This window comes from Rattus norvegicus, chromosome 11 (assembly GCF_021556685.1).
Source record: "Rattus norvegicus strain SHRSP/BbbUtx chromosome 11, alternate assembly SHRSP_T2T, whole genome shotgun sequence".
Classification (NCBI taxonomy): Eukaryota; Metazoa; Chordata; class Mammalia; order Rodentia; family Muridae; genus Rattus; species Rattus norvegicus.
This window is the reverse complement of record NC_141544.1, coordinates 76,014,737-76,025,274: the sequence shown is the minus strand read 5'-3', so window position 1 is coordinate 76,025,274 and position 10,538 is coordinate 76,014,737. Positions and strand designations below refer to the sequence as shown.

At 43.5% G+C, this 10,538-nt stretch overlaps 1 protein-coding gene across 13 annotated transcripts in view; it reads left to right on the top strand.

Annotated features, from left to right (window-relative positions):
* Cd80 (Cd80 molecule) overlaps positions 1-10,538 on the top strand; it is a 39,348-nt gene that overhangs the window by 18,355 nt on the left and 10,455 nt on the right. For 3 of the 13 annotated variants that reach the window (XR_015632608.1, XR_015632609.1, XR_015632607.1), the window contains 3 exons: positions 2,363-2,644; positions 5,994-6,203; positions 8,201-8,297. Coding sequence is in view for 10 of the 13 variants with exons in the window: in XM_087575556.1 (XP_087431682.1) it covers positions 2,363-2,644; positions 5,994-6,158; positions 8,201-8,295 (542 nt within the window). In the remaining 3 variants the exon portion in view is untranslated. Of the gene's footprint in view, positions 1-2,362; positions 2,645-5,993; positions 6,204-8,200; positions 8,379-10,538 lie in introns of those variants that run through there. The other 10 variants (XM_087575560.1, XM_087575559.1, NM_001418663.2 and 7 more) reach the window with 5 other exon arrangements.

Here is a 10,538-nt window from a genome sequence, read left to right as displayed (position 1 = left end):
CTGCTGAGCCATCTCTTCACTCCCAAAGGGCTAATCTTTAGATGGTTCACAGTCTAGACCTTCGAAGTAGTTCCTCTAAATACGTTGTCTTGCAGAAGGAGCAGGGGAGATAAGCTGAGGTGCTGTAAGCTCGGTCAGACAGGAAAAGGTGGCTCTTACTGAGCTAACCATTTCTCAGAAAAGGAGCACAGAATTGAACAAACGTGAGTTGTGACTGAGGACAGTAGGTCCGCAGATTTGTTACTCCGGGTTAAAAAGCCCATGGTGTCTGGTTAGAAGAAACAAAAGTAACGTTTTCATGTCGACTATCGGAGTCATAATTTGATTGAGTGGTAGTAAGGTAGTGAGTAGAAAATGACAATGCCAACTATAAATAGCTCAGGAACACATCAAACTTTATTTAGGAGCAAGGCCTTTTTAAAATTTCCCCTTCATTTTAGTTCTGGTTTTTGAGAGAAGGTCTCACTCACTATGTAGCCTTGGCTGACTTGGAGTCTAGCCTCAAACTCAGAGAGATTCACCATGAGGACTTTTCTTGTTGTTGTTGTTGTTATTGTTGTTGTTCACAATGACTTCCTCTCCAACCAAATTTTCAGGGTCTTCCCTTCCCTGGTAACTATACACTGTATTCTACCCTCATTTCTCCCAGTATCCCTGGGCAGTTTTAGAAGCTTTCCTTCACAGCCTGATTTAAATGAGAGCATCTACCTAAATAGATCCTGTGTGTCAGGCTCCGTGCTACGTGATTTCTAGAAATGGTGTCATCTCATCTCTTCAGCCCAGGAATGCATGCATTATTAACCCATCTACAAACTAAGACTGGAAAACAAGTGGCCTACAGCCACAAGGCAGATCTCAGTTAAGGACAGCTCTTGATAGCCCCTGACCTCTGCTCATACGAGCCCTGTAGTACTCAGATTTCCAGGATGAGAGCTCAATATATGGACTGAAGTGGGGGGATCGATTGTCACAGGACAGGGAAGGAGTTAAATTACTAAAGTCTAAGCTCGAGAAGCAAGTGGTAGGGGGTTTCCCCACTTGATTCTAAGTCGACTTTAGTGTCTTACTGGAGGTCAATATACAAATGAAATCAACTCCAGGAGGACTCCTTGTCCCTTTAAAATGTCAGAGTAGCAAGGAATTAACATGTAGTGGTTATGATCACAGATTTAATATTGTATATTTGGACATAGTTTTATCTGAGTACAACAAGCCACTTTTTCATTTTAGAAAACGAGGAAGAGTGGTTTCAAACTCTTATTTAGCCCAGACTCACCTCACACTCCTCTTACCTCAGCCTCCAAAGCATACCTGCCTACAGGTATGGCCCACCATGCTCAGCTGACCTTGCTTTGGAAGAAGCAAGGGAGTACTGAACATGGATTTATTGTGATGCTTGAGAGTTGAGAACTGGAGGTCCAGTAGAGGCATGACCGTGCGTGTGGGGTCCTGTCTGTTTTCTGGTTCTCAGGTTGAAGGGTGGCTTCACCAATGTTCTTTACAAACAAACAGATAAAAGGAGCCACAGGTGTTCTTCCAGTATCAGGAGGAAAGGGAGGGATGAAATAGAAGGTGGCAGCGAGGATGGGTTCTGGGGTTGAAAAATGTGACTGCAGGTAGCAGTTCTGCACAGGGTTGTGACTTCCCCAAAACTATTTATTTACAAGATAAGATTATGGGCATCAATCATTTCACCTTTGTACTATTTTATCTATCTATCTATCTATCTATCTATCTATCTATCTATCTATCTATCTATCTTTTTTTTTGGAGACAGGATCTCTCTATAAGGCCTTGACTGGCCTGAAACTAGCTATGTAAACAAGGCTGGCCTCAGCCATAGAAATCCCCCTGCCTCTGCCTCCTAAACTAAAGACCTGCACCACTCTGCCTGGTTATTTTATTTTCTATCAGACAGGGTCTTCACTGTATTTCCCAGGCTGGTCCCAAACTTGTAGAGTTCAAGCAACCTTTCTGTCTCAGTCTGAGACTCCAGGCCATACTAACACACTTTACTTGGTCCATGACCTTTTGAAATCTGAATCTAACGTCCTAAGGTTGTCATAAGGAGAATAATTTCCGGAAATAACTAGGAGGGACTCAATAATCAGTCTTTCCTCCTCTTACAATAGCAGGTACTACATCAACATTTCCCACAGGAACCCATTCCTTTCTCTGTACTTCTATCTCGTTCAAGGTGGGAGACAACTGAGGTGGTCAGTTCAAAGCAGGTCTTTTAACTAATGAATGACTTATGCAAATGCAACCTTATTTTGTCATTCTTGCTGAACCTTGAAAATTTATTTAGCATATACCTAAGCACACAGTCCTGTACTCATGTATAACTCTACGCTTGTTCTAGCTGACTTCCCTACCCCCAACATAACTGAGTCTGGAAATCCATCTGCTGACATAAAGAGGATTACCTGCTTTGCTTCCGGGGGTTTCCCAAAGCCTCGCCTCTCTTGGTTGGAAAATGGAAGAGAATTAAATGGCATCAATACAACAATTTCCCAGGATCCTGAATCTGAGCTGTACACCATTAGTAGCCAACTAGACTTCAACACGACGTACGACCACTTCATCGATTGTTTCATTGAGTATGGAGATGCTCACGTGTCACAGAACTTCACCTGGGAAAAACGTAAGCAATGTTACGCTGGAAAGGAACTATACTTCTAGATGGGATCTAGAAATACAACCCAACAGCCCTATTTTAGAATTGAACTTGCTGATTTTGATGGTAATTTTACTCACTTTAGACATACACGACGTGTGATGATGACTTTTATCACTGGGCAAGTGTAATATTGATATTCCTAGGCTAATTTTATTTTATTGGAATGAATATTCAACCTCTATAGGCAGGCCTAAGAACTGCTAGCCATCTGTAGACATTTTACAATTGATGCGATGTTGTCTTTTTTTTTTTTTTTTTTTTTTTGAAAGCACTACATTTCATCCTTCTCAAACCCAGTCCACACTTGGGCATTTTGCTTTTGATTCCCTGTTCCCAATGGTCCGATGGTACCAAAAATCATTGTCCTTTTTGGGGTAGATTTTTGTTTTTAGAACTACTGGTTGAATCTGGGTGTGGGCAGAGCACTGGCTCAGCATGCCCAAAGCCCTGGCTTTGATCCCACCTAATGGTTCATCCAGAGCAAAAGCTGGTAAAGTTATATGATAAAAGTCTTTGAGGACAATGCCCAGGGCGGAAAAATAGGTCATTTTGAGGCAATAATTTACCGTATAGGTTGTAAGCTTGTGAAATTCCATTTCTCCAAAGGTGAAACAGTAAGACAAAGAAATTCTCTTTTAAAGAATATATGGATCTTAAATCCATGGCAGATTATCATGGGATACTTGAAATGCACATCCAATTCGAATGGCTGAGTCTACAGAGGTAGACTTGGGAGTCTCCTCCCATCTCAGCCCCATTCGAAGGACACCCATGTCCGCACAGTACAGAAGCAATGCTGTATGACAATCTTTGGCACACGTGCATTAAATACGCACTGTGACAAGTTTGTGCCTGCCTATTTATGGTTGAGATAGTTATGGTGGCTTACGGGTTCAGTCTAGTGCGTGATTTGCTCTTCCAGATCTGAGATTGATTCTCTTAACTATTTTCCTTTGTAGGTAGTAAGAAAATTTCCCGAAAACATTGGTCCCCAGCATAAACCAAATTGTTTTGGCATGATTTCAACACTGGAAACTCAAATCTCAATCACATTTTACGCATTCTAACATTTTATTTTAAAATGTCTTGGCTCATAAAGTGAAAATGGTTTATTAACTCAGGGTTTATTTTTTTTACTTTATAGCGCTATCACTAATGAATTCTGTATTGTTTTTTTAAAGGTGGGGTTTATGTTGAGTTCAGTCTGTACGCATAGCTTGACTATAGTTCACTCTGGATGCTGTTTTGGAATGTGGGTATATGTGAAATTTAGGACAAAAGTTGTTGGGACATTTTTAGAAAAAGTATCAGATAGGACTTTAGACTTCTCAGGTCATACAGACGCTATTGCCAAGGACACAAATCTGTGCACGCATGCCCTCATTATGTAGTTCAGGATGGCCTTGAACTCATAATCTTCCAATTTCAGCCTCCTTAGTTCTGGGATTAGAGAACTGGGCTGCTGCATCCCATTCAGAACTTTATGTTTTTAAAACAAGTGGCAGCTCAGGCTGGGCCCAGGCATGGTTGCTTTGCCTACTTATGGAGTCTGTTTTTATAAATGGAGAACTTTAAAGAAGAGCTACAAATCTCACTGGCCGGACAGCCACCATCATTTGGAGTAAGGTTAAGACAAGTGATGGTTTGTGGGATGGGTTTGGAGAATAGTAGGAGGGAAGATAAGAAAGGTCTAAACTCGGGAGGTGATGTAGGTGACTCTAGGCATCAGGAGCCTTCTGATGGACGATAGGAAGTCCATGGAAGCTGATGGGAGGTGAGAACAAGGAGGATGTGTCACTCTTGCTTAGGTGGCTAAGGGTGCCACTCACTGCAGTGGTAAGGTGGGCAGGAGGTGATGTACTTTGAAAAAAACACAGTGAGGCTGGAAGAACCAGCTCGGCCTTTAGGAGCATGGGCTACTCTTTCAGAGAAACTGTTTTTGATTTCTAGCACCCACACGGTGGCTAACAGTCACCTGGAACTCTAGTCCCAGAGGAATACGATGCCCTCTTCTGGCCTTTTGTGCCCAGACATACATGTAGGCAAAACACCCATACACATAAAATAAAAATAAAAAAAATAAATGTTAAAAAAAAGTTAAAAGAAAACAGTCAATTTAGTTTTCATCAGCTGGCTTCCAACCATTTTGGTCAGCAGCTGGATCTATAATACATCTGGGGTCCAGAAATGAGATAAGAAATGTAATGTTAAGACTCAGAAATGAGATGGCGCTTCAAGCTTGGTGTGTGGGTTAGATGATAGAGGCGGACCACGCCCACACAAACGCTACAGTAACCATGACATTTGGAAGCTGAGAAGGGAAAGAAGTGCCTGCAAAGAAAGAGTGTTCCAGGCAGAAAGAGGAATGTGAATCCGAGAAGCAGAGGACAAGAGAGTTAGTCCATGGTGCCAAATGCGCAAATAAGCTGAAAGCCACATTTCATCCAGGAGGCTTGGTAATGGGGAAAACTGAAGGCGAGATAATGTTCAATAATTTCTGGTAAGCCATGCCAGAGAAGCCAGAGAGACAGGGTTGCTAACATTCCTGTCAGATTGTATCCCTGTCCTTTCTTCAGATGTTGCTATTCCTCAGAAAGACTGAAAAACAAATGACATGGCTGTTGCCCCAACAAGGAGGACCGGGTGGCAACAGCACACACCAACCTTTCTCCTCCTGCCTCAGCAGTCTTTGTATCCCTCTCTTGCTCCTTGTGAGTCTAGAAGTTCATCAGAAGCTAGCCCGCAACACTGACTTCTGGGATGATCTCTTAATACCAATTCTTAGCCGTCCTTAGTTCTTCTAGTCCTCCCAAAACTTAAGCCTGGGAGGCCAAAAAAAAAAAAAAAAACCTTGAAGAAAATGGGGAGCACCTCCGGAACCTTAAGGCAGCCACTGTGTGGAGTGTGAGTGAGCAGAGGATGTGAGGAGAGCATGCAAGAGAATGAGAGGAGGCACAGTCGAGCTAGAGGAGAGAGAGGTAGGCACATCTAGATTATGGCATCGCTGGCCTGGTCATTATCAGCCACGGAAATGAGCTACGTAGACAAGATAGCTTTTACGGTTTCTCCAAGGAATCTTTTCTCATGCCAAGTTAGTTCAGTCCGTGCGAAAATTCAAGTTACTTTTTTTTTTCACGTGCAATATCTTTATCATTTGGTTGTAGAATAGTACGAGTGAATGCTAGCAATTGTGTGTCCATGAGATGATCTGGCAAAATAAATGGTTCTCCACAGGTACACACTGAAGAGGCCTGGGATGGAGCCCAACGGTAGGAAGAACATCACCACTCATGCTATTCTTTTCTCTTCACAGCCCCAGAAGACCCTCCTGATGAAAAGCAAACAATTCCGTTTGCCTGGGCAGGATCTGATGCAGTCAAAGCCATCATCATCTTCTTCATCGCCATCACCGTCATCGCCGTCATCGCCGCCATCGCCATCATCATCTTCTGCATCACTGTCAAATTCCGTAAGCACAGTTAAGTACTGCTTTGACCAGTTCCTGGAAGACCAGACACCATAAGTGAGTTTCGGCACATCTTCGGTATATCAGTCTAGCCTCTGCTCATTTTTGCAGCAAATCCCTAGCAACTTTAGATGCTTTTTAAATTTTTCCTCATCATGTTCTGTCCATTCACTGTTAAAAAAAAATATATCCTGGACCCCTACTGTATGCCTAGCATTCTTCTAGGCATTCAAATTCCAAAGACCAAAAAGTCATTGCTCTTAAGATCCAGTCTGAGAGCTAACTACAGTGGCACACATCTCTAATGTCTGCACTCATGAGGCTGAAACGGGAGAACAGAAAGCTAGAAACTAGACTGGGTGACAAAGAAGCTTTGAGGCTGTAACAAAACCCTGCTGTAAAGAGGAAGGTTGCAGCTGAGATTAATCCTGTGGGTCTCCCATAACTTTCTGTCTTCTTGGAGACACCAGTGATTGCTGACTGCTTTGAAAGTGTCTCCACTACTGACCGCTTCTCTAATCTTTGCATTCAGAGGACAGGTAGCGTGGCGAGACTTGAAGGAAGAGCCTTTCTTTGGAAGAGGCCATTAAGACTTGATAAGCTAGATGCTGTAAGGGGTTTTTACCAATCCTCATCTCTCCGAAATGCACTTTTGTATCAAAGAGGGAGTAGTTGATTAGAAGAGACTAGGACACTATGGGTTTTAAAATTTGGGGACTTAGATGCAGTCTACCGTCAGTCTCTACAACTGACCAAAAACAAGGATTTCTATTTCAAACCTATGGCCACAATTGCCTTGACGCCATCAACTAGACTAGGAGTCACGTGCACTGAGCAAATAAAGCTAGAAGACCAGCATCTGCTTTATAACCTTCTTAATAACTTCATAACCTTCAGCATTTAAAAACAAAACAAGGTTAAAGTTCAGCTAAAAGTCACCAGATACTATTGTAAGAAGGAACCAAGCTAAAGTCCTTTTGAATAAAACTTCCATTTTGAATAGGGCGTCAAACAAAGTTTTAAGTTCCCCAGACCTCCCTGGATGAAAGGCATCTTGGTTGGCAAGTTGGAACACGAATGCTGGGCAAACCACCCGACCACAGTTGAGCAAACCAACTAATAAGAGCAAAATATGTGTACCACAAAGAAACGTTTGTAGGGGAGACCCCTACCCCTCAATCATGGTTGCTGGAAAATGATTGTGGCTTGTGATTTTTATGCTTCAAAACTCTGTAGCGTTGTCTCGGGGTTGCCGTTTCACTCCTGAGTCTGTTCTGCATCCCCCATCGATCCGTGGTTGATTACAATGAGCTTTTCTTTTCTGCACTGACTTGGTGCTTTGAGTTGTGTTGGATCCAAGAGGACCCCATAACACTATACTTGAGAAGCTCAACTTAGGGGTAGGATACACAACTTAGGGGGCTCATAGCGTTTCTTTTTTTCTTTTCTTTTCTTTTCTTTTTTTTCGGAGCTGGGGACCGAACCCAGGGCCTTGCACTTGCTAGGCAGGCGCTCTACTGCTGAGCTAAATCCCCAACCCTCCCCCACTTTTTTTTTAGATTTATTTATTTATGTATGTGAGTACACTGCAGCTGTCTTCAGATGCAACCAGAAGAGGGCATCAGATCCCATTCAGATGGTTGTGAGCCACCATGTGGTTGCTGGGGATTGAACTCTGGACCTCTGGAAGAACAGTCAGTGCTCTTAACCGCTGAGCCATCTCTCCAGGCCTGCTCATAGCGTTTCTAATATGAGTTACCTCTCTGGTGAGGTGTCTGTCCTCTTCATCACTACTAGTATTGACATTTGTGGGCCAAATAATACTTGGTTACAGTAGTGTTCTACTGTATAAGGGGTGCTCCTCCACTTCCTCGGCCTCTTTCAACAAACAACAACAACAACAAAGTGTCTTTCAGGAATTACCAAATGTCAGCAGTGTGGTGTGTGTGTGTGTGTGTGTGTGTGTGTGTGTGTGTGTGTGTGTGTGTGTGTGTTCACGCACGCATGATTTATTGGCTTCTCATCTGTTGTTATAATGTATGCTTATCTATAAGGACGCTGCTTCAGAAGAAGAAATGAGGCAAGCAGAGAAACAAACAAGAACCTCTACATAGGGCCTGTGGAAGCAGCAGCTGAACAGACTGTTTGAAGGTAGCCATTTGCCTTCCTTTAGCTCTTCTCTGCCCATGTGGGATACATGGTGTTATGTGGTTAATGAGGTACAATCTTCCTTTCAGCACTGTGATAGTTAATCTTTTGGACAACTCGACACAAGATAGAGTTAACTGGGAAGAGGAAACCTTAACGGAAGATTTCTTTCCATCTGGTTGCCTATAGGCACGTTTGCTAGGCATTTGCTTGATTGGAGACTGACGTGGGAGGGCCCAGATCACTATGGGTGGTGCCAGCCCTGGACAGCGGCAGGTGACCCTGGGTGTTATAAGAAAAAGAACTGTTAATACGAGGAGAGGTGCCTAGTCTTACTGCAACGTGATATGTCATGTTTGGTTGATAGCTTTGAGAACCTGCCCTTTTCTGAAGCAAGTGGAGGGAAAGTGGATGCGGGGCAGGGGATAAGGCAGAGGAAAAGTGGAGGAGAGGGTCTGGGAAGGGAGGATGGAGGGAAACTATGGTTGGGTTGGAAAAACAATAATAATTTAAAAATTAAATAAAAAGTGAGTACTGAGGAAATGATGGGGAGCAAGCTAGTAAGTAGCATTCTCTGCTCCTGTTTTGTTTCTTACTTGAGCTTCTCCTCTGATTTACCTCAATGGTGGGGACTATAACCTATAAAGTGAAGTAAACCTTTTCCTCCCCAAAATTGCTTTTATCACAGTAACAGAAATCTAACTGGAATCTAACAGAAATCGGTAGTAGGAGTGGGGTGTCATACTGACAAACCTGACCATGTCGTTTGGGGAAAGTTCATGTCTGTGTTTAAAACTCTGGAAAAGCCATTGACGCTTAATGTTCAGTCTTTAATGGAATGGTCTGTGGAGCTTGGAAAAATAAGGCCTGTGAGATAAGTGCAAATGACAAAGGCCTGGCTTGTGACGTTTCAAGGGAAGTTTGTGAGTCTCTCATACATTTTATCAGGGGGTACGTGTGTGCGTGTGTGCATGTGCATGTGCGTGTGTGCATGCAAGTGTGTGCATTCGATTGTGTGTGTGTGTGTGTGTGTGTTTGTGTGATATTTGTGTTAAGAATATGTGGTTTCAGGGCTGGGGATTTAGCTCAGTGGTAGAGCGCTTACCTAGAAAGCGCAAGGCCCTGGGTTCGGTCCCCAGCTCCAAAAAAAAGAACCAAAAAAAAAAAAAAAAAAAGAATATGTGGTTTCTGGCCTGGTGGGGCTTAAGAGTCAGCTGTGATTTTTTTTTTTTATTCTTTTTTTCGGAGCTGGGGACCAAACCCAGGGCCTTGCGCTTGCTAGGCAAGCGCTCTACCACTGAGCTAAATCCCCAACCCCGAGTCAGCTGTGATTTAAGTGGAACCTTCGCTATACTGGGACAATTGATGCTGGCTAGTTGGAACTGAAAAATCAGCTGTGATTAAGAGACCAGTATAACTGAGGTGGAATCTGCTGAGACGAATTTCTTGGGGCTGAGCACACGGGGGCTGTGGTCCAGGGAGGGGGTCAAGGTTGGATCTCAAGCTAGTAGCAGAACTTGGTAACGTCTAAGAGTCTCCCATACGGGGCTAGTTTTGAAAGCATGAAGGAGTCATGAAGCTTGTCATTGCAAGAGGAGACTTGTGAGGATGAAGGCTGGCTTGCAGCGATGACCTCAGATAATGGAGATTCCAGCCCCATGGGATGACCAGCAGCAGCAGCAGCAGCAGCTGCAGAGTGGAGTGGCTTGAGCCTCCTGTGCAGCAAAAAGCAGAGACAGAGACACAGAACTCCTCAAGCCCTTCGGAGCTCAGAAGACCGTGAGAGCGCCCATGACACCGAACGCCGAGTGTTTTTACTGCTGCCTGCGTTGTTCTGACTGTCATTGTTCTGATTCTCTCTTGGAATAAGAAGAATGTATCTTAGTTTCATTTTTCTAGTTTTGTTTTTTAGGTATTTGCTTTTAGATTATAATAGCATCATTTACCCCTTCTTTTTCCTTCCTAAAAATCCTCCCATATACCCTTTCTTGCTCTCTTTCAAATAAATCCCAGCAGTGCATTCGCTACCTGCCTCAATAGTTTAGGTTCCCAAATGAAAGAGCACACACACACGCACACACACACACAGCCTTTATATTTTAATATGCCTTAAGCAGCTCAGTAGCTGGGCCACTGCCTACCCTCCATGTGATTAACCCCAAGTTACCACTTACCGAATTCTATGCTCTGTCTTGTCCGCTCTACACAGAGTTGGCCAACCCTGGGCAGCACTCTCCTGGCTCC